The sequence below is a fragment of the Protopterus annectens genome, chromosome 16.part0, assembly GCF_019279795.1.
Source record: "Protopterus annectens isolate FY-2018-M chromosome 16.part0, PAN1.0, whole genome shotgun sequence".
Classification (NCBI taxonomy): domain Eukaryota; kingdom Metazoa; phylum Chordata; order Ceratodontiformes; family Protopteridae; genus Protopterus; species Protopterus annectens.
In genome coordinates, this window is record NC_056750.1 from 313,624,508 (window position 1) to 313,648,753 (window position 24,246).

Genomic DNA, 24,246 nt, shown 5'->3' on the forward strand with positions numbered 1-24,246 from the left:
TGCTTTTTCACAACAGAAAAAAAACATTCTCTCATATAAGCACATTGAGTGTGACCATATATATATATATATATATATACACATATATATATATATATATATATATATATATATATACACATATATATGTGTGTGTGTGTGTATGTGTATATATATATATATATATATATATATATATATATATATATATATATATACATATATATATATATATATATATATATATATATATATACACACAACATCCTGTTTGTCAAAGATGCACACTTTGACAAAATGTATAAAAAGCAAAAAAAACAAAACCAAGGGGATCACCAGGCTGACTATCATAAAACACTTCTTTAATAAAAAGTGAGAAATAAAAATTTAAAATGTCAGGATAAGCGATTCTGGGTTAAACCCTTCTACGGATTTAAAGAAAGATCATTAATGGAGTATTGTGAGAGATACCCATGCATCTTTCTGGAAAGGGAATCTTGTGGAATGTGCTGGAGATCACCTATTGTTACGAATATAAAATCCCGCTTTTTTTCTGAATCAGCAGGAAATTGCATTACTTTCACATGAGTGTGTCTGTTAGTCCTTATTTTATGGGAACTGTTGGACTTAGGCACAAAACTTTCTGTGAAGCAGAAAACTAGTTTCTATGTCTCTCACTTTAATTTTAGAAATTGTATTTGTTTGGTGCTAAAATGATTGCCAAACCTTCACTTATCTACATTGAAAACTTATGCACTACTGACTTTAAGTTTTGGTTTGACAATAAAACTGTATACATTTTATGAAATTCTGCACTTCAGTGCATTTATCATACTGCATGTGTTCTGGTTTGGGCATGTGCACTCATGTACGTAATACTGCCTGAGTTGCATTCAAATTAGTAACTAACCAAAATGCTAGATTATTTTGTGATGGAATGTATTGTTTAGCTACCTGCCAAAATCATAATAGGAGGAGGTTCTGAACTAAAATAACATAGGATAAAAATCACACACTGTGTGAAAACTAATGCAGAATAGAAACATATTCTTGCAGAGTTACAAAATTAATACACGACTGAAATAAAGCAAAACTTGGTAAAGCTGAAGTACATATATAGACAAAAGCAAATTATACAACAATCGGTTTCATTTCACTGAAGTTCCTTTGTCTGAAGTCATTCCTCAGTGAAGTTCCATATGATCTAATAACAACAATGTACATTAGACACATGCCTATTCTCATACAAGCTGTTAATAACTAGGATACTGCCTCTGGGGGAGCATGCCCCCCACATTCTTCTAAGTGGGTGCTTCACATCCATATCCCCACTTGCATATAATAGCTCAAAGAGTTCACAGAGTCTGGGGAGAGGGAATTCCATATATTCCATTTTATACGTGGTTTTAAACAGATTTTATGTGGGTCAAATCCCATAATGTAAATGCTACATCATGGCTTCCTCCACTGCAACATATCCTCTTTGCAGGCCGTAGCTATGATGTATTGCATAAATGCTCATTCAGAAATGCCTTTAATTACATTGACTGGATGCATCCAGGATGGTATGGACACAGGCTAGCTTACAGCCACTGGTGTTCCCGGGCAGCCTCCCTTCCAAGTACTAACCAGGTTTAGCCCTTAGTAGCTTCTGAGATTAGACAAGATCTGGTTTATTGTTAATATTAGTTTCATCACCTGAGCTTTCAGTGAAACGTGATTTCAAACAGGCATCAGTCAAATTAAGCACTCCCATGCAAGCTGTCAATTTATTTATTTACTTTCTTATACAGTTATTTACTTACTTGATTATTTATTGTTAATTGATAATCTAGTAGGTGGTATGGTCTTTCTACCTATTTATTGTTATTTGATTAGTACATAGGAGGTTTGGTCTTTGGATTTAGCCATGACAATGCATAGCCATAATAAAGGGTTGCAGTCTTTCATTGGTTAAATGATGTATACAAGACTGATTTTGCATGATGCTGTCACTACTTATGAATAAAATATCATTCCTCTTATAAATCTAATCTGTCCATTGTTTCTTTCCTTCTTTTCTAATGTAGTAATTATATCTATGATAACATGAACTTATGTTTCTGGAAGTGTGGTAGGACCTTTGACAAAGAAATATCAGAGAAAAAAGAATACTGCATGATTCGTGATTCTTTTGTTAGCTACAATACCCCTTTTCATACACTTTTTGCCTTTGGCTAGCAGCAGAACATGGTGACATAGATTCTGTTACATTTAGTCAAGAAGATTAATGGGAAAGAAAAGTCTAGAGAACCTTGGTTGAAGTAGCGTGAAACCTGCTGTACCTGAAAAAAAAAATAAAATAAAGGGGACAAGTCTGAAAGGTTTATATATAATTAGAACAGTATTTCATACTGAAGTACTTCAACTCAGTGCATTAAAATTGAAAGACTTGAATACTGAGTTATAAAGAATAATTGTATTAATGAAAGACTTGAATACTGAGTTATAAAGAATAATTGTATTAATGAATTTTAATTATTTCTAATGGTTTTCTTATTCTTATTGGTTATTTTTAATTCCTCTTTGTATAATAAAGCCTAACCTAGTAAATCAAAGTACAGATGTAGACCAAAGCTAATCATACAACAATCTGCTTCACTGCACTGAAATCCATTTGCCTGAAGTCACACATCCGTGAAGCTGAAATAATCTAACAGCAGCAGTGTTCGTAAGGTACAAGTGACATGCTTATTTACATACAGACTTTGTTAATATCTAGGACAGTGCCTCTAGGAGAGGACATGACCCCACACTTTTCTAAAACTAAAATTAGTTTAATTAAGATGTTTCTGATTTTCAAAGTCCTTTTACTTTAATTATAATTTCTAAGGTGATAGTACTTATGTTTAGTCATTGGTTATAAAATGTTGTTACATAAAACCCCAGAACTCTTATGAGAAGAACACAGATACAGAGTAGAATGTTCCATAAATACTGAAGGATCTCATGATGAAGTGCAAAGATAGCTACATGCAGATATAAGTGGAGGCAGCCAGCACTCATTTAAACATTATTTGCAACATCCAAATGAAATAAATATGAAAAATGAGACTGTTTTTAATATGTATACAAAAAAGATCATTTCGTCACCATAGATGGTAACTTACTTTTGTCTTTAAATTCAGTTTAGACGTTCAAGTTAATTCCTGAAGTAAAAGGAACTACTTGACAAACTTTACAAATTGGTGAAACAAGAAATGTTCTTACAATTTAATATGAATAACATATGAGTAATATCAGAAATTATATAGACTTGGATATCAGTGGGTGGTGATTATTCAAAAAAGCACACATGCGCACTTTGATTTAAGTGGCAGGACAAATAAAAATTGCCATTTCTGTTTGAGGGAAAGATGTGCATTGTTGTGTAGCAGACTGGCTGAATAGCTTAATGAGACTCAGTAAAGTATGAAAAAACATCATATATTAGAGATATAAATGCTGCTTGACTGGAAATGTTGTTTATACATGAAATAGACCATATTTTGAATAATCCCAAAATTAAATTACTATCCCTTGAAAAACAGGTAGCATGTCTACTTACCAGTATCAGTAAACAAATATAAATAAATTTCATTAACACAAATGAAAACTGGAAGAACCCCTACAGCAAACGCAGTCTCTAAAAATAAGGCTTTTAGTTCTACTACATTTATTTACAATATTTTCATAGATCATAGGAGGTTATTAGGCTAATGCTCCTAGAGTCTTAGCCTAGTCATTTATAACCCATTTATCAATTCCACTGGCTAGAACATCTTTGGTATATGCCTTTGACTTAGGATATCTAGTAACTGCCCCTGTCCATAAGGGCAACAGATGCTTCTAAAGCCCCTGCTCCCAAGAAACCTGATAGGTTTTATAGGGTGCCTAAAGACTGTAAATGTGTTTACAAGTGCTCTTCTGCTGACCCCTTGGTGGTGTCTGTGGCTTCTGAAAAGCCATCTCAGTTGTTACCTTCTCCTAGGCTACTGCCGTCTGATAAAGATAGTAGAAGCATGGAAAGGCTGGGGAAAAGCTTATACCTCAGCTACTTCAGCTTTTAGGGTGGTCAGCTATCAGGCCCATATGCCTAGGTACATATTGGCTCTGCTTTCCCAGGCCTGTTAGGTAATTTCTCATCTTTCTGACTCTGAAGGGAAGACTTCTGCTCTTTCCCTGTTAGGTGGCACATCATTCCATCAGGTGTAGTTATGATGCAGAAGATGCTTCCTCTAGGGATGCTGCTTTTGGGTCAGTGATGAGGAGGTATTCTTGACTTCAACTTCAACCTTTGCCTGATGATATTAAGGCTAAGTTGGTGGATATTACTCTGGATAATAAACACTTGTTTGGCAAGGCTGCTGCCTGTTTGTTTTAGTCTCTTCAGTATAAGGCAAGGGTTTACAGGAACTTAAATATGTTTTTGTTTCTCCTATCCCTAAGTTTCAGAAAACTTACCTCAACAAGCCAACATTTGTTCATAGGCGATCTTGCCCTCCCTCACGGGCAAGAAAGGTGGGAAGCAGGCTCCTCCTGCTAAAGCTACTCAGACTTCTCTGCCCCAGAAATCTCTGTTTTCTTATAAACCAGGTGCTGTCTGATTATCATATTGTTCCCGGCCACAGTCCTCTTTCTCCTAGCCTCTCTCTCTCTCTCTCTCTCTCTGTGCTTGTTTGGTTAAAGATTATTCAGGACTCCTGGGGTTCTGTCCATTATCCATCAAAGGTATTTTGTGGTCTGGAATTCTCTTCCCCCTTTTGTGGGAATTCCTTAGCCCTGTTAGGAACAGCTGTCCTTCTTTCCAGAGGTACTTTGGGATCTCTTGATTCAGGGTACTATTCAAGAAGTTCCTGTTTCCCAAAGGGGATGGGTTTTTACTCCAGAATGTTCCTAGTACCCAGGAAAGAGGGTACTTGGAGATCAGTTTTAGACTTCTCTCATCTAAATACATTTCTGAAGGTTCCCTCTTTTCAAATGTTGTCCCTTCAGACTTTGTTCCCTCTTTTGCTTTCTCAGACTTGCATGGTATCTCGCGATCTCAAGGATGCTTGTCTCTATATCCCAATTCATCCCCTTTTCAGGAAGTTTTTATGTTTCTCTGTTGCTTCCTGTCATTTTTTTTTGTTCTCTTCATTTTCCTTTGGTCTTTCTACTGCCCCAAAGGTTTTCACCAGATGTCTTGCTCCTGTGATTGCTTTTTGCAGACTAAGGGGAATCCAAGTCTTTCCCTACTTGAATAACCTCTTGTTTCAAGCATCCTCCCCCAAGACCATGTTGCAAAATCTTCACTTTGCAGTCTCCCTTCTGCAGAGCCAGGGTTTTACTATAATTTTCAAAAAGTAATTTCTGATTTCTTCTCAGGATCTTGTCTTTCTGGGGCACAGGATCCAGACTGTTCCTATGCTGGCATTCCTGCATCCTCCCAAGGCCCTAAGTCTCATTTCTCTTTTTCAGTCCCTTCTTTCTCTGAACTCAGTAATAGCAAGGGAATTTCTGAGAGCTTTGTGGTTCATGGCTTCCACTATTCCTGTGCCCCCTTTTGCCAAATTCCACATGAGAAAACTTCAGTAGTTTCTCACGTCAGTTTGGCATCAGCATTCTCAGCCCCTCAATTTTTTTTAGTTCCTCTTCTTTCATGTCTCAACCAGGAACTTCAATGGTAGATTCAGCAGTTGACTCAGAATCGAGGGCTCTCTTTTCATCCACCTCTTCCCTCCCAGGAGCTGTTCACAGATACCTCAGATGTGGGATAGGAGCAGCTTTCGGCTCCCTAAAGGTGCAGGGAGTCTGGTTGCCTTATCAACAGAAAGACCACATCAACATCAAGGAGATGAGACCTCTTCTGCTGGCTCTTCAGGCCTTTCATCCTCTTTACTCCCCAGGAACTCTCAAGGTGTTTACAGACAATACCACATTCATGTGGTATGTCAGCAAATGGGGGAGACAAGGTCTTATCTTCTTTGTCGATTGTCAGTCCTAGTATGGGAACTAGCTATCTGGTTCCAAGTGACTCTTCAGTCAGTGTACATTCCTTCAAGTCAAAACATTGTGGCAGACTCTCTGAGCAGGTCCATAACTCAATCCCATGAATGGATGCTTCACAATGATTTGTTTCTAGACATTGTCCACCAGTGGGGTACTCCTCAAACAGATCTTTTTGCCTTCCCTCTGAACAGACAACTTCCTTTATTTTGTGCCAGATTCCCAAGTCCTCTGGTTTGGAAGGTGGATTCCCTCTCTCTTTCTTGGAAGGGGATGTTTCTTCATGCTTTCCATCTCCTTCCCCTCCTTCCAAACGTCCTACTCAAAATACAACAAGATGCTCCCAAAATCTTGTTTGTGACTCCCTTTTGCCTGAGACAGCATTGGTTCCCTCTTCTTTTGCATTTAGCCAAGGGCAATCATCACAGGTTACCTCACAGGGTGGACCTACTCACACAAGACAAGGGATCTCTCATTCATCCCCACTTGTCCACTCTTCAATTGACATTGTGGATGATAGATTTTGATTCCACTTACAGACCTTTTTATGAGGATGTGCTTAGAGTCCTGCAAGAGGCTATTAGGAAATCCTACTTATCCATAATGAAGAGGTTTTCTATTTGGTGTCTTTCTCGTAACCTGGATCCATTTTCTGTGCATGTTCCTTTGCTTCTCTTTTACCTATGTGAATTTCTCAATGCTGGGTTGACTTATTCTTCTGTTAAGGCCCACGTATCAGCTATTTCTACTTGTCTGCCTTTATTACATCCTTTAGCTTCTGGATTTGAAGCTAAACAAGTCCTTCAAGGCATCCTTCATATTAGGCCTCCAGAAACCTTGTTCCTCCTCCCTGGGATCTTAATTTTTTTTTTCAGAAAAACTGACAGGCTCCTTTTGAGCCTGCAGCCTCAGCTTCCTTGCAACATTGCTCTTGGAAGACTGTACATTTATTAGCCCTTACTTCTGCCAGGCAGGTATCTGAGCTTCAGGCCCTTATGGCTTGTCTCCTTTTTTGGTGTTTCATAAGGACAGGGTGTCCCTTTGTACTAATCCTTCTTTTATGACCTAGGTGGAGATTGAGTTGTCTCTTAATCAGTCTGTTCATTTGTCCACTTTTTCCCTTCTCCAATCTACCCATGAGAAGCAGCTGCACACACTGGATGTGCATAGACAACTCAGATTTTATCTGGATAAGAATTGCCTGTGTACAAGGAAACAGTTTCTTCTTGGATTTCTAAAGCCATTTATTTTTGTTATTTCTTTCATGGTAAGAACCTCCCTTCTTCTGTTAAAGCTTACTCTACTAGAGCTGTGGCTTTTTCTGGTGTTTCTTTCAAGGGTTTGGATACTAACTCTATTCTTGAAGAAGCAACCTGGACTTCCGTGCATACATTTACCAAGCACTGCAAGTTGAATGGAATTTCCAGAGCTGGGTCTGGTTTTGCTAGGGCCATCCTTCATGGCTTCCTAGAGAGCTCTGCTAGTCCTTCCTCCTCCCTCTCTTTTCCTGAGCTTTTGCACTCTCCCATTTGTAATGAATACTACAACAGTGAAATGGAAGGACATAGTACAGTTGTGTAAAATCTTACAATAACAGTACGTGTCCTTCTCTTCACTGTTGCAGTATTCACTCCCTGTCTCCACACCAATGGGGCTTGTTTTTGGAGTTTGTCCTAAATTTATTTTAATTTGGAACTACTGTTTTCATACAGTTATTTACATGCTTTTATAAGGTTTCTGTACACACTTCCGCATATGCCACAGTGTTCTCTGAATTTTGGGGGCTTGGAATTTAGCTTTGCCTTAACTTAATAGGAGGCAGTTAGCCCTGAAAAAGTTTTTAAAGGTTCTGGAATTTGCTGAGATATCAGCCTTTATATTTATTTTGAGGGTTACTGTTTTCTGATCTGATCTGAGAAGTGAGGACATTACACATGGGAGGAGTGCAACATTATCTCATATTTGTGAGTACCAGAGCCAGGATATTTGCACCCCTAGTAGGTGTGCAGGCCAGATGTTCCAGGATGTTTGCATTAACAAAATCCAGGAATCTTTGAGCCTGCATGTTAGTGGTTGTGTACATATATATCCCACATTATGGTGAGATACTTGAAATCACCCATGAATATGGTGTTGGGCTGAATTGTGAGTGACTACAGTGCATTCAAGTATGTAGTATGATTATCCTGGGTCATAGATGGAGACCTATAGCTAGCAAGGATATGATATGGGATTTCACCTAAGGTAAGTTAGACATGGAGTAGCTCAAGCATGTTATCTTGTTTGATCAATCTTGAGGTACGTTTACTTTGAATGTAGATTGATACACCTCCACCTCTTGTCCCTTCTTGTGCACTAGCTGGTCTAAATATGCCAACGTACAAGTGTACTCCTGGAGTACCTTCTGTGGCTTTAAACCATGTCTCAGTAACTGCACAGAAGTCAGTACACTCCAGATTGAGGGGTGCCTCCAGGGAGTGGAGCTTGTTATTGAGACTCCTAGAACTGAGCAGCAACAACTTCAGTTTTTTTGCATAGAATTTACTACATTGGAAGGTTTATCAGATTGACTTTGCCAAAAAAGGCACTAGAGAGTTGGACAATGTTTTGGCCAATATCCAAAAGCCTGGGGGGGGGGGGACTGGTACAGACCATTCCTGGCAAAGCAGTGAGATCTGTCAATCTCTACATCCTCCCAAGCTGACAAATATTGGACCCCCCTAGAATGATACCAGTAACTAAGCAACTTACCAAAATCAGTAAGTTTGACTCTAACTCTGATAACATTGGAATAATAATGCTATTTTTTACAAGCAGTATGAACAAGAGCTTATAAAACTGAGACTTAAATTTGTACTAACTTCAATACCAAGATGGATATTGTAAAAATGAATATGAAATTGCATCTTTTGTATTGTTTTATGATCACATTGAAAAATGGTGCTAATATAATAGAAGGTGTTTCATTATATAGTCTTATTGAGTCTTTGGACATTTATTTATCCTGTGATTCTGATGCTGAGCAGGCCATTTTTTATTGTATATGTGTTTTACATAGACTGGGTTGTTCTTTCCGTGGTACTCTGCCACCCTGCTCCTGAACATCTTGTATTTCATGCTGCATGTTTATGTATTCCTTTTGGATGGTTTTGCCTGTTATTAAGGGTTGCCAGCTCCCTGCATGGCTGGTAAAGCCTGGTATATCAGACACAAGTTAATCAGTGAGCTGCCATAACTGCAAACAGAAGATGATGGCTTATTGAGTTGGGTCAACCCCCTTCTTTATGCTGACATTGTATTTTAGGGAAGTAATTGAGACATGAGGTATGCTCACCCTCTCTCCCACTCACTCTTCCTGGCTGCAAGCATCTGCTGTCATCTCCAGAAGAGCTAGTGTAAGTATCGTAGTCCCATCAGCACATCATTCCCCCATTAAACACAAGCAAACTCACCCCATCACTCATTCTCCTGCTTCCTACCAGCTTCAACAGATACTTAAGGCAAACAGATACTTACGGCATGACTTGACTGTCTGGGACATAGTCAGGGCTTGGTCCTTCTATGCCAACAGTGCTGGCTGCACAAATGAGGCACGTAATGCATACTCACTTCTGGTAATTTCAGTTTAGAGGAGAAAAGTAACTATTTCCCCATTTCAGAATTAAACTGCCATGAGTTTTCTAATATTTTGCACTTTAATATGGAACGAAAATCTAAGGAGTTTTGAAATGAAAAAATAAGATAAGTTATTAAATAACCAAAGAGTTGGAGGTACCATGCAAAAAGAATTTAGCTGTACAATTGGCTAATACATATAAAAATACAGTGATCATGAATGAACATCTAGACTTTAAGCTGTGTAAAGGACATTTGGATGACACTATTGTAATTGAATGTGTTAGGCTACAACATGGTTCACTCTGAATTACATGATTTACTTTGAAAGGGTCATTTGGGCTAATCTGACTCTCATGCAGTATGAGAAGATGTACTTTAAGTACAATAAGCTCCCTTATTTTACTGCCACCAAAAATCACAGTCATGTAAACTGCAATCCAGTTAGGCCAATTATTTCAATCCTTCAAGACGTTTTGGAGAATGTGGGTATTTTCTTGTATCATCATCTGCATAAAGAAGATACAAAAGCTGGAACATCTATGAAGGGTTCACATTATTTCTTACGAAAAAAGATATGATAACTTGGACATAGGACATATGCTGGCTAGTGCTGGATGTACAAAGTTTTTATACTTTCATTAGACATTATTTTGACAATATTTATTTTTGATGGAAGGTGTTGCGATCAGAAAGGGTGATGATGGGAAACCCATTTATATTCTTCATATGTATATTTGGTCATGGATTTATTTGCAATATTTTTATAAATAATGACTTTTTGTAGTTAAATTTTGAAGTATTAATGATATAATGATGATCTGATTTTTATGTGCAAAGACCTCATCCATTCTGGATTCTGTCTCAATGTTTGAGTGATATACAAAAAAAAATTATATACCAGTATTTATATACTGAAGATCCTGGATTTAGCAGTGAAACAGTGTTCAGAGAAAAAAAAATATTTCTACCCTGTAGTTTGTCTACAATCACTTTTAGTTATATCCATGGTCAAATCTTTCATACATCCCCTATAATGTGACCCCCTTCCATATGAACAACTACTGTAAGCCAGGAGGACCTGCATTTTGTAGGAACATTATAAGAAGAATGCTAAAATGTTTATGACTAGGGTTTCTAAGATACAGTATAATGAACAGGACACTTTTACTTGTAGAGAGATTGCACAGCTAAGCGGCCACTCTAATGTAGATCAATGACATGAAAAGGATTCTTCTGTGAACAAGAAGCAAGTATGTTTTTTTTATATATACAGAATACAGTGCTTTGTCCAGTTTGGTAGCCAATAACTTGAAATAGAAGAAGACGATTTTGGTCTTGATAATAGTCACTTAGCTCAGAAAGTAATAAAATGTATAAAGTGAAAGGCTTCCAGAGTTGATTGTGAATTAGGATAAAGCCCTGAGGGTTACGTGAAAAAATAAATCTGTAATGGTGGTACACATATCAGAAATTTTACTAGATCCATCTGAAGTGATACCTCCTTGCCATGATTTTAACTTGACTCTTTTCCATCCTCTCTTTTAGTGATCTAGTATTTACCAGGGCCTTAACCTTTACAGTTGCAAGAATACTCTTCACCTTTATATCTGTAGTGCTTGACAATGGTTTAATTATAGATTCCTGCAGTTAACTTTGGAAACACCATATGCACAACTGTGTCAGTCATCTCAAATTCAGATTGTTGTCTTCCTCATAACACATTTTTGTATCCACAACTAAATTCTTAGTCTAGTGGTATAGCAGGTCCTTTTTAAGGTCCATATCAAGCTACTGTTCAGGTGTATCTTCTGTAAGAGCAACAAGTTATTGGTCCAATAAAGTGGAATGGCTTTTTTAAGGGAGCATTTATGCCCCTGCTGGATTAGTGCTTGTGCTGGCTGTTTCATCATTCTTCATTTTCTCTTTCACTTAAATACTTCAAAACTAATTCCTCAGGGCCAACATTCAAAAGCTTTTGGTCGGATACTGTTGCAATACTATGTGCAGAGCCAAGTGACTATTAATTAGCGCCAAAGTTGGCTTTTAAAGTCCCTCAAATAGTAAGCACTTGTTTATGGGTTTCTTACAAACACTTTCTTAGAGAATATTATAATCCTCCGCATTCCTTGTTATGCATATACAGCTTCTTAATGGCATGTGTACCTTCCTGTTAATTGAGCCTGGCATCTGGTATATCCATTCAGAACTGTCAAGGAAAACTCCAAACTTGCAAATTTTAGCTCATACTTTTTGAGATACAGCATATACAGCTGCAGCATTACCTAATCTCACAAAATGTTTACTCCAGTAACCCTAACCCTAAAGCTACCTCTAACCCCTCCTGAACAGATGCAGAGTCATCAGTTTAGTAATGATAACGAAACTGCGGTGGTGGTGCTGCGGTAGTGTTATCGCCTCACAGTAAAACGCTGTCCGGTTTGACTCTCAGCTAGAGCGTCTTATGCGTGGAGACATGTGTGAATGGGCATACCTTCGTTGAAGGTTGTGCGTCAGAGCTGGCAACTCGGTATGTAAAAATAAACTGCCAATCATTAGCGGACCGGAGTTCCGCTGTGGCGACCCCTAACTGGGAAAAGCCGAAAGACATGACAACAACAACAAAGTGTTATGACACATTTGCACTTCCGCCAAATGATGCTACTTACTCTGTATTATACCCTCAGATATTCTTAACTTCTGTGTATACTGTTTTGCAATTTTTTCTGTTTGGTGTATTTTTTTTTCTTGTAGACTCAGTTTTGTTTTGTGGTTACTATTCACTGTGTTGACTATTTAATCTTTTTAGATCTATGTTTTTACAAAGCTCTTTTAAGCATTCGCTCTTAGCTGCTAACATTATACATACATGTATATAGATAGATAGATATACAATGTTTTGAGAGATTTAGGATGACTATATACTTGCTTGCATTTTATATCTTTTGTGAAATGCCTTTTGCTAAAACAGCATAAAAGTTGAGTTTCTACCTAACATGGTTGTTAATATAACGTAATAATATAACATTGCAGTAACATTCCTGAGAAGTTTACGAGTTTAAGGGACACTTTCAGGAACTCCTGAATCTGTGGGACACCGCCTCCTCTGAGAAGATGAAGCCAAAAGCAAATGTTGGTTTTAATAGATGAAATTGCTGTATTATAGGACATGATATGACATTAGAGTGTCCAAGGGCTGCTGTTGCATGCCTTGCTGCCCCTGCGTATTTGGGAAGTGAAAGCTGTGTCGGTGTTCATGGAAATAAGTCAGCTACCTCAACATGGAACAGGACTCTCTAAAGCTGTGTTTTGTCTCCTCTTGTTTGTTATCCCCAGGAACATGGTATCAAGCAACAGCCAGGGACTAGAAAATACCCATTTTAGTGCTAGTTGTATTTGATATTGTCCTCTTAGCGTTAAGTAACTGTGATCTCCAGCAAGCTCTGGATTAATTCAGCACTAAGTATGAAATGACTGGGATGAAAATCAGGGCTTCCAATTCAGAGATCATGATCTTTTATTGGAAAAGAGTTTCTGGCTCACTGAAGGTGAAAGAACAGCTTCCTCAGTGGAGGAGTGGAGGTATCTTGGGGTCTTATTCACAAGTTACTGGAGAGGAAATCAGGATTGGCTGTTAGTGTTCACTGTTTGTCATACTATCTTTAATCAGTGTTCTGTAGCCTATGCAAAATAAAGACTGCAAAATGGATGGGTACAACAGACACACACACACACACACACACACACATATAATATGTATGCATGCATGTGCATCCATCTAAATTAATGTTATAATGATACCTTTTCTGTCATATTGATAGTGAATTATGTTTATAATGTCCCTAGGGTGCACCAGGACAGAAAATTAATTAGACTACCAAGCCCTTCCATTTAACAAGCTATTTACATAAATTATTTGTAGAGGTATGTGCTGTAATGTATTTAATAGACACCAATTATCTATAATGCCTTGTCCTAAAACTGTGGTTAAAATGGTATTTAAGGTTCGTCCACTTGCTAACAAAAAGTAATATAAATCATACATACATTCATAAATTCATGTATACATTTGCAATCTATTTGCTCACCATTTTGATTATGAACTGGTATATTATAAAATGCTGTATATAGCATTCAAAGTAAAGATGTCAATCAATAAAAATGAAAAAAAAAACTGAGATATGGGAAACATATGGCTGATTGTGCTGCAGTCTATACCAGATTTCTTTCATATGCTTTTTCATTTCCTGTGCAGAATATGTATAAAACATACTTTCTGATTTGGCTTTTCACTTTGTTTCTTTGCAGGGAAATATATGGGAGCAAATTTTTCGCGTCTCATTTATCCTTGAAATGCTCAACACTGTACCCTTTATTATTACAGTAAGTCTGTCAGCTTATTATGACAAAATGCAATCTTTGTGCATGAAATATATGACATTTTTTCCATTTTGTGCCAGAGACTTTATAAAATATGCTAGCAGTTAACATTTTGCAGTTGTGCAAATCTGCTTATTTGTGAAAATGGGTCTTCATATAGAACTTGTATAAATAACCTCATCACATAACAGCAAGGTATTTCTTTCTTCTCTAGCAGCCCATGCAGTGGAACAGGTTTGATTGCGTGATGCAGGAAAATTACACATCACTTATTGGACTGGTTTTCTTTATGAAAGATTTATGCAGTCCTCCAGTACTGAGTTTTATCTACAGAGGAACATGTGCGGCTCAACATCATGACTAAGGACAGCTCTTATCCCAGTCCATACTTTATACAACTGTATGACTGTGTTAGAATTATTCTAAATTATTGAATGTTGGCAAACAAACTGCACACTCATCCCCAACATTCAAATGTTAATCAAATGCCTATGTGGAGGCCTGATCTTGCATCCCCAACATCCAAATGTTAATCAAATGCCTATGTGGAGGCCTGATCTTGCATCCCCAATATCCAAATGTTAAACAAATGCCTATGTGTAGGCCTGATCTTGCATCCCCAACATCCAAATGTTAATCAAATGCCTATGTGGAGGCCTGATCTTGCATCCCCAACATCCAAATGTTAATCAAATGCCTATGTGGAGGCCTGATCTTGTATCCTCAACATCCAAATGTTAATCAAATGCCAATGTGGAGGCCTGATCTTGCATCCCCAACATCCAAATGTTAATCAAATGCCTGTGTGTAGGCCTGATCTTGCATCCCCAACATCCAAATGTTAATCAAATGCCTATGTGGAGGCCTGATCTTGCATCCCCAACATCCAAATGTTAATCAAATGCCTATGTGGAGGAGTGATCTTGCATCCCCAACATCCAAATGTTAATCAAATGCCTATGTGGAAGCCTGATCTTGAATCCCCAATATTCAAATGTTAATCAAATGCTTATGTGGAGGCCTGATCTTGCATCCCCAACATCCAAATGTTAATCAAATGCCTATGTGGAGGCCTGATCTTGCATCCCCAACATCCAAATGTTAATCAAATGCCTATGTGGAGGCCTGATCTTGCATCCCCAACATTCAAATGTTAATCAAATGCCTATGTGGAGGCCTGATCTTGCATCCCCAACATCCAAATGTTAATCAAATGCCCTGATCTTGCATCCCCAACATCCAAATGTTAATCAAATGCCTATGTGGAGGCCTGATCTTGCATCCCCAACATCCAAATGTTAATCAAATGCCTATGTGGAGGCCTGATCTTGCATCCCCAACATCCAAATGTTAATCAAATGCCTATGTGGAGGCCTGATCTTGCATCCCCAACATCCAAATGTTAATCAAATGCCTATGTGGAGGCCTGATCTTGCATCCCCAACATTCAAACGTTAATCAAATGCCTATGTGGAGGCCTGATCTTGCATCCCCAACATCCAAATGTTAATCAAATGCCTATGTGGAGGCCTGATCTTGCATCCCCAACATCCAAATGTTAATCAAATGCCTATGTGGAGGCCTGATCTTGCATCCCCAACATCCAAATGTTAATCAAATGCCTATGTGGAGGCCTGATCTTGCATCCCCAACATCCAAATGTTAATCAAATGCCTATGTGGAGGCCTGATCTTGCATCCCCAACATCCAAATGTTAATCAAATGCCTATGTGGAGGCCTGATCTTGCATCCCCAACATCCAAATGTTAATCAAATGCCTATGTGGAGGCCTGATCTTGCATCCCCAACATCCAAATGTTAATCAAATGCCTATGTGGAGGCCTGATCTTGCATCCCCAACATCCAAATGTTAATCAAATGCCTATGTGGAGGCCTGATCTTGCATCCCCAACATCCAAATGTTAATCAAATGCCTATGTGGAGGCCTGATCTTGCATCCCCAACATCCAAATGTTAATCAAATGCCTATGTGGAGGCCTGATCTTGCATCCCCAACATCCAAATGTTAATCAAATGCCTATGTGGAGGCCTGATCTTGCATCCCCAACATCCAAATGTTAATCAAATGCCTATGTGGAGGCCTGATCTTGCATCCCCAACATCCAAATGTTAATCAAATGCCTATGTGGAGGCCTGATCTTGCATCCCCAACATCCAAATGTTAATCAAATGCCTATGTGGAGGCCTGATCTTGCATCCCCAACATCCAAATGTTAATCAAATGCCTATGTGGAGGCCTGATCTTGCATCCCCAACATCCAAATGTTAATCAAATGCCTATGTGGAGGCCTGATCTTGCATCCCCAACATCCAAATGTTAATCAAATGCCTATGTGGAGGCCTGATCTTGCATCCCCAACATCCAAATGTTAATCAAATGCCTATGTGGAGGCCTGATCTTGCATCCCCAACATCCAAATGTTAATCAAATGCCTATGTGGAGGCCTGATCTTGCATCCCCAACATCCAAATGTTAATCAAATGCCTATGTGGAGGCCTGATCTTGCATCCCCAACATCCAAATGTTAATCAAATGCCTATGTGGAGGCCTGATCTTGCATCCCCAACATCCAAATGTTAATCAAATGCCTATGTGGAGGCCTGATCTTGCATCCCCAACATCCAAATGTTAATCAAATGCCTATGTGGAGGCCTGATCTTGCATCCCCAACATCCAAATGTTAATCAAATGCCTATGTGGAGGCCTGATCTTGCATCCCCAACATCCAAATGTTAATCAAATGCCTATGTGGAGGCCTGATCTTGCATCCCCAACATCCAAATGTTAATCAAATGCCTATGTGGAGGCCTGATCTTGCATCCCCAACATCCAAATGTTAATCAAATGCCTATGTGGAGGCCTGATCTTGCATCCCCAACATCCAAATGTTAATCAAATGCCTATGTGGAGGCCTGATCTTGCATCCCCAACATCCAAATGTTAATCAAATGCCTATGTGGAGGCCTGATCTTGCATCCCCAACATCCAAATGTTAATCAAATGCCTATGTGGAGGCCTGATCTTGCATCCCCAACATCCAAATGTTAATCAAATGCCTATGTGGAGGCCTGATCTTGCATCCCCAACATCCAAATGTTAATCAAATGCCTATGTGGAGGCCTGATCTTGCATCCCCAACATCCAAATGTTAATCAAATGCCTATGTGGAGGCCTGATCTTGCATCCCCAACATCCAAATGTTAATCAAATGCCTATGTGGAGGCCTGATCTTGCATCCCCAACATCCAAATGTTAATCAAATGCCTATGTGGAGGCCTGATCTTGCATCCCCAACATCCAAATGTTAATCAAATGCCTATTTGGAGGCCTGATCTTGCATCCCCAACATCCAAATGTTAATCAAATGCCTATGTGGAGGCCTGATCTTGCATCCCCAACATCCAAATGTTAATCAAATGCCTATGTGGAGGCCTGATCTTGCATCCCCAACATCCAAATGTTAATCAAATGCCTATGTGGAGGCCTGATCTTGCATCCCCAACATCCAAATGTTAATCAAATGCCTATGTGGAGGCCTGATCTTGCATCCCCAACATCCAAATGTTAATCAAATGCCTATGTGGAGGCCTGATCTTGCATCCCCAACATCCAAATGTTAATCAAATGCCTATGTGGAGGCCTGATCTTGCATCCCCAACATCCAAATGTTAAACAAATGCCTATGTGGAGGCCTGATCTTGCATCCCCAACATCCAAATGTTAATCAAATGCCTATGTGGAGGCCTGATCTTGCATCCCCAACATCCAATTGTTAATCAAATGCCTATGTGGAGGCTTGATCTTGCATCCCCAACATCCAAATGTTAATCAAATGCCTATGTGGAGGCCTGATCTTGCATCCCCAACATCCAAATGTTAATCAAATGCCTATGTGGAGGCCTGATCTTGCATCCCCAACATCCAAATGTTAATCAAATGCCTATGTGGAGGCCTGATCTTGCATCCCCAACATCCAAATGTTAATCAAATGCCTATGTGGAGGCCTGATCTTGCATCCCCAACATCCAAATGTTAAACAAATGCCTATGTGGAGGCCTGATCTTGCATCCCCAACATCCAAATGTTAATCAAATGCCTATGTGGAGGCCTGATCTTGCATCCCGAACATCCAAATGTTAATCAAATGCCTATGTGGAGGCCTGATCTTGCTTTCCTCACTGTTCAGTGTTTCTGCATTAGAGAATCCTGAGCATTTTAATTTACATTGTTTTATGTGTGAAGGTAAAGCAGAAACCAGTATTAGGGCACTTATTTAATGTGAAGAGCCCATAAGCTGTAAAAAGTTTGAGAGATTAAATGACAAAAGTAAATAATGGTAAGGCCGGGTCAAAGCATTAGGTTCTATATTCATCTGCCCCCAGTAAATATTATATTAACTGACGTCCTGCAGTTAATGAACTGCTGAAAAATGGGAAAATGATGTGAGTTTTGAACTGTGTTAATTTAAACATTTTACACCATCAATACTCCAGTATATTGGAAGGGTTCTTTCTGCAGCATTACATTAACAAATATTGCAGGACACTTAAAATGAAAAATACCCAAGAACATTTTCATTTTAATATTCATAGATTTTAGAGTGTTGTGTGGCATGAGACTGAAGGGCATGTCTCTTTCAATCCCAGGGTTTGTGGAAGTATCTATCCCATGCACATCCCCAAGTACAATATTATACTTATAAAATGGGCATCTGTATTTTTCTGCAGTTTGAATTTTTGCATTTAATAACTTATGCATGGTAATTATATGTTTTCTAAGTATACTTTAGCATAAAGTAGTCTCTCTCCCCATTTGAACTAATGCGCAGCTTTTTAACTGTGTGGAATTTTAGTCTTATATTTTCAGGGCAGTCATTTAAGTCTTCTATCAACTGTTGTATACTATTCTACTATCCATTTTATAAACAGCTGCTAACATTGCATTGCCATACAATACCTCAGTGGAGTGCTGATGAGTAAATGCGTCCAGATGAAGAGACCAACATGCCAGTAATGCTTCATAAACATGTATACTTCATTCCAGGTAACACACTGCCAGAACAAGGTATCAAAAAATGAAGAAGCCAAGCCAGTTATCCACTCCAAATGTTTAATTAAGTGCTTTTGTCTCCAAATAGAAAGTTCATCAGAATAATGTTACTATTACCCAACAGATCCTAATACACATGCATTAATTATCTAATTAACTACATTGTAACCTCTTAAAGAGAAATACATTTGTAACCCACTCTAAATATAAAAAAACATGAATTAAAAAATGTATACATATGAAAAGACATAGCTACACATTCCTGCCTGTATAGGATCATTAAAATAATACATGACAACTAGGTTACTCACATTAAAATGCCTCAATCCCAGAGACTAAAAACATGTCATATTTTACATAAAAAAATTCCTCTTTTAACCTTAAAATTGAACTTATAGAAATTGTGTTATTTAATCCAGGGTATTCGGAGGCATTATCCTTTATTTGCCACCTGAGCTCTTTTAGTTGCAAATAATCATTAAGTGGACCTCCTCTTTCCCCTAGTTTTACCTGGTCAATGATAATAAACTTAAAACTGTGCCCTTCATGGCATAGTATATGTGCAGCTAAGGCATTTTTTGTGTCTTTTTTACCAATGTCATAATAATGTTGGTAAATCCTACTCCTGAAGGCATGAATAGTCTTTCCTATGTAAAAACTCAGACACATAGAACATAGGGATAAATATACCACTGCCTTACTGCTACATGAACACTTCTTTTGTATTATGTGTCTACCATAATTAGGTATATGTACCTCTTTAGCTTCAATCATGTACTGACATTGTAGACAGAAGCCACATTTTACCATGCCACTCAACTCTCTAATATCCCATTTTTGTTGCTCTGACATAATTTTTAAACTCACATCCTTCTTGTATACGATCTTGCGGGATGTACCCAACAGTTGAAGGTGGTCTTGGTTTACTGTGCTAAAACATTCCAATTTGTGTCTAATAATGTCTCTAATATCTTGAAATTTATTATTATAACTAAATATAGCAGATTTGTTGTAACTATTTCCTTCTTCCCGATCTGCTCTACCTTGTAAATCACATCTTGACTCCAATAAGGGGGCAAAACGCCCACTATTCCTTTTCCGTATCACTTCTTTTAATATAGTGTTTGCATAGGGAAGAGGATACCCTCTTCTTGCTAAGATGACCTTCAACACCTCAATTTGTAGTAGAAATTCATCGAAGTTAGACACCATTCTAGCTAGTTGCACCACTTGTCCTTTCACTAAGGACTTCTTTTGATGCAGGGGGTGACAGCTATCATAGTGTAAGAGGGTGTTAGAATATGTAGGTTTTCTGAATATTGTGGATGTGAATTGGTTAGTGTCCACATCTCTCCTAATAGTTGTATCTAAGTAATTAACTTCTTGCATACTAATTACATATGTAAATTCTAAAAATTCTGTACTATTTTCAATGAAAACCAAAAATGTATTCAACTCATCTACATCCCTCTTCCATAAAATAATAATGTCATCCAAGTAACGCCCATTGAATGTCCAACATTCTGGAAAGGCGCTATTAAAAACAAATTCCCTTTCCTAAAATGCTAACACAATATTAGCAAATATGGGGGAACACACTGCCCCTATTGCTACTCCTTTACACTGCTTAAATAGCTGTTGTTCAAATGTAATAATTTGGTGTCCAGTGCTAATTCCATCAAGGTTCTAACTGTTAAAATATGGTCGTGATTTAAGAGGGTATATTGACAAAGATATTGGTAAAACCAATCAATCCCTGTGTCATGAGGTATCACTTAAATAAATCTCTGATATCAGTAGTGACGAATATCAATTAGTCACTATACACATCATTGGTGATTTTACTTAGAATTTCCCAGGAATCTTTCAAAAGCCACATGCAATCCTTTAATACATTTTTGAGTTGAGTGTTTATGAGTTTAGCTATGGGATACATTTTAGATGCCCTGGCATCAACTACTGGTCTCAATGGGGGGGGGGGTCCAGGAGATCTTTGTGTATCTTTGGAACCCCAAAAGTCATTGGTATTCTTGGATGTTTCACTACCATAAATTGATATTCGTCTATACTAATTTGATGATTCAATACTAATTCCTCCAACATGACATCCACTTTCCTATAGGAGATATTTTTTTCATTCAAACTGATTTCACAATGTGTCAGCATATAACAACGTGAACATTTTGTTGGTATACATATTGTGATTCCTAATGACAAGGCCTCTGCCTTTGTCAGGTTTTATAACCCTTAGTTCAGCATTGTTACATATTTCTTTCAATAACATAATTTCATCTTTGTTAATATTGCTGCGACAATCCCTTTCAACCCTTTTTGTCCTAAACATATTCCTAATGTCATTCGCACTCATTTTTTCAAAAATCTGGACAGTAGGATGTAAGGCAGGGTTGAATACGCTTAACTTCTTACATAATTTACTTTCACCAGATATATTGTTCATCCCTTTAAAATAAAATTTAAAGTTAAGCTTCTGTGTGTATAATTTTAAATTTATTAATACTTCATCTAGTGATGCTCTCTTAGCACTGCCAAAACAAATATTCACAAGAGTAACCATTTTGGACGTGACTATAAGAACTGAAATTCAAATATATGCAAGCAGTAATACACCCACTATTTTTTTAGATTGATTTAGCAGGTGATATGCTTACTGCTTCCTAAAGTTTTCACAGGGGTAATCATTTTGGTGGCAGCTACCATGAATTGAAAAAAGCATTAACAGTAATGTCTCACTCATCAAAATTAATTTTTCTTAAGGTGGTTTGGCTTTAGTATCATTGTATATTTAACTTGGTTTCTATTTTAATTTTTATGTGTGTTTGTTTAGATAAGCTTTTGTATTTATGCAGTATGTTTATGCACTATATCTTTAGATTTACCTCTTACATCAAGCAAAACCTGGCAGATTTTTTTCAATTCTATTTGTATACACACACACATATATATATATATATATATATATATATATATATATATATATATATATATATATGAATACAGAAGTAAGCCTGTGAACAATATTACTGCAGCACATTTAGGCTGCAGCTGCAGATAGATATAATGCAAGAAAGCTGTTTCAGCTTTTCTTGTATGAGCTGGAAACGTACCGTTTTTGTGTTAATGCACCTACCTTTTGACTGCCCATGATTATGCCTAACATTCGATTTTTTCTCGTATGTTGTGCCTTGTCCCTCATGGTAGTTTTGGCTGTCCGGTAAATCACTGAGATATATAATAAGTCAGTAAGGCCAAGCATTAGAATGCTATATTTCACCAAATGCATGCTGGTGCAAAATGTGTGCATTCATTTAACTTTGCAGTGCCTTAGAGCAATACATGAAAATTACTCCTGACCATGATTCTTTGCCTCCCCCACCCCCAATTTCTTTTTTTGGATTTGACCAGAATGTTAAAATTATGAACTTCCTTTCTCTGAGGGTGCAGTAATACATCATATACATTATGTTGTGGAAGTACGTAAGGTTTAACAATCAGTTTGCAACTGTGCAGCTTTACAAATGAACTGACAAAGCTCCATGGCATAGTGTGTATGGTTTATTTTAACTGCATCCTTGGAGAAAGGACATGACACCCAACATGACAGCCATCTTACTTCTGCAAGAAAAACTGGATTACTTGCATTATGCCTATCTGCAGCTGCAACCTGAATGTGCTGCGGTAATGTTGTCCATGGCCTTTTGGTCTGTGGGCTGCAGTAATGTTGTCCATGACCTTTTGATCTGTGGGCTGCGGTAATGTTGTCCATGACCTTTTGGTCTGTGGGCTGTGGTAATGTTGTCCATGATCTTTTGGTCTGTGGGCTGCAGTAAAGTTGTCCATGACCTTTTGGTCTGTGGGCTGCGGTAATGTCCATGATCTTTTGGTCTGTGGGCTGCAGTAATGTTGTCCATGACCTTTTGGTCTGTGGGCTGCAGTAATGTCCATGACCTTTTGGTCTGTGGGCTTATCCACTGTTCTGTTTATGTTATTTGACTGAAGATTAGATTTATGTTGTTGTGATGACTGCTTTGCTTCATGTTATTCACTACCTGTCTTTGTCTCACTGTCTGTTATGAGTCACATCTGACTTCTAGAGTGACCCCATGGACAGCCACCACTACCCAAGTAGTTTTCAAGGCAAAGGGAAAAATGGAAATAAGTTTCCAGATCTTTCTTCTGTATCACACACACGTACTCACACCTACGGGCAATTTAAACTCCCAGATTCATCTTATGGCATGGCTTTGGCTCTTCCCACAATGCTTCATTTTATGCTTTTGGAGACTTGTTTTGATAATATATTTAAATTTGTGGATTTACTGCATTGTTGTCATTAAGTATGTTTAATTTGTGCCACAATTCTGGTTCCTGTTTTGTTCTATTTTATTCGGATACAGACTTAGTAATATGCTTGAGTAGTGGATGTCTATTTCTGGTGTCTGATGTTCCTTTGATATTGATATATGTTTTTTTTTTTGTTGTTTTTTGCCCCCCAACACATGTCCAAGCTAATATTGCTGGAGCATCAGTAGCACAGAGAAAAAAGATTAACAGTATAATGATGAATGCTGTTTCCCATAGGAAATCAGTGCCGCTGTGACTTCTGATTATGCACTGGCAATAAATAGTTCAGTTGTTTTGGGATATTTCTCCCGTCTTCAAGTTCTTGCAACCATTGCTTGGTGTGGTTTGACTCCCTGCAAAAAATATTAAAAATGGGTTTTCACCCTTTTAAATTTGTGGGCATTTTTTCCCATCGTTTTGGTATGTCAGGTTTCAGGAAGTCAGAGTTTCACATTAGAGCCATTGTTCTTCTTGCTAAATGAATTTATCAGATAGCAGTTTGTTGCAATTTGTAGTCAGTGAAGGGGTAGAGATCTGTAACAGAATGAGAGGTCCCGATTGTCTACCTTGTTGTTTCCATGCATGGAACAGATTTAAGGCACAAGTAATTAGAGATTCATCCAGAAATTAATTGTTTATACTCATGCTTCATACTATCCCCACTCCCAAACTAGCATTTAAAATGTACTAAATCTTTAACATGTTGCCCCATGTCATCTGAGAAGACACGCACACTTTTCAACAGTTCTATATTTATAGCTGTATTCATATTAGGTAAGCTTGTTTTATATAGCATTATAGAGTAGGCATTCATTTTGATACTTCTAAAGATG

At 37.9% G+C, this 24,246-nt stretch overlaps 1 protein-coding gene across 1 annotated transcript in view; it reads left to right on the forward strand.

The window, feature by feature from the left end:
• Positions 1-24,246, forward strand: part of LOC122790589 (potassium channel subfamily T member 1) — a 1,237,971-nt gene that overhangs the window by 310,283 nt on the left and 903,442 nt on the right. The window contains exon 7 of the mRNA XM_044058115.1: positions 13,909-13,983. Within this exon, the coding sequence (XP_043914050.1) occupies positions 13,909-13,983 (75 nt within the window). The remainder of the gene's footprint in view (positions 1-13,908; positions 13,984-24,246) is intronic.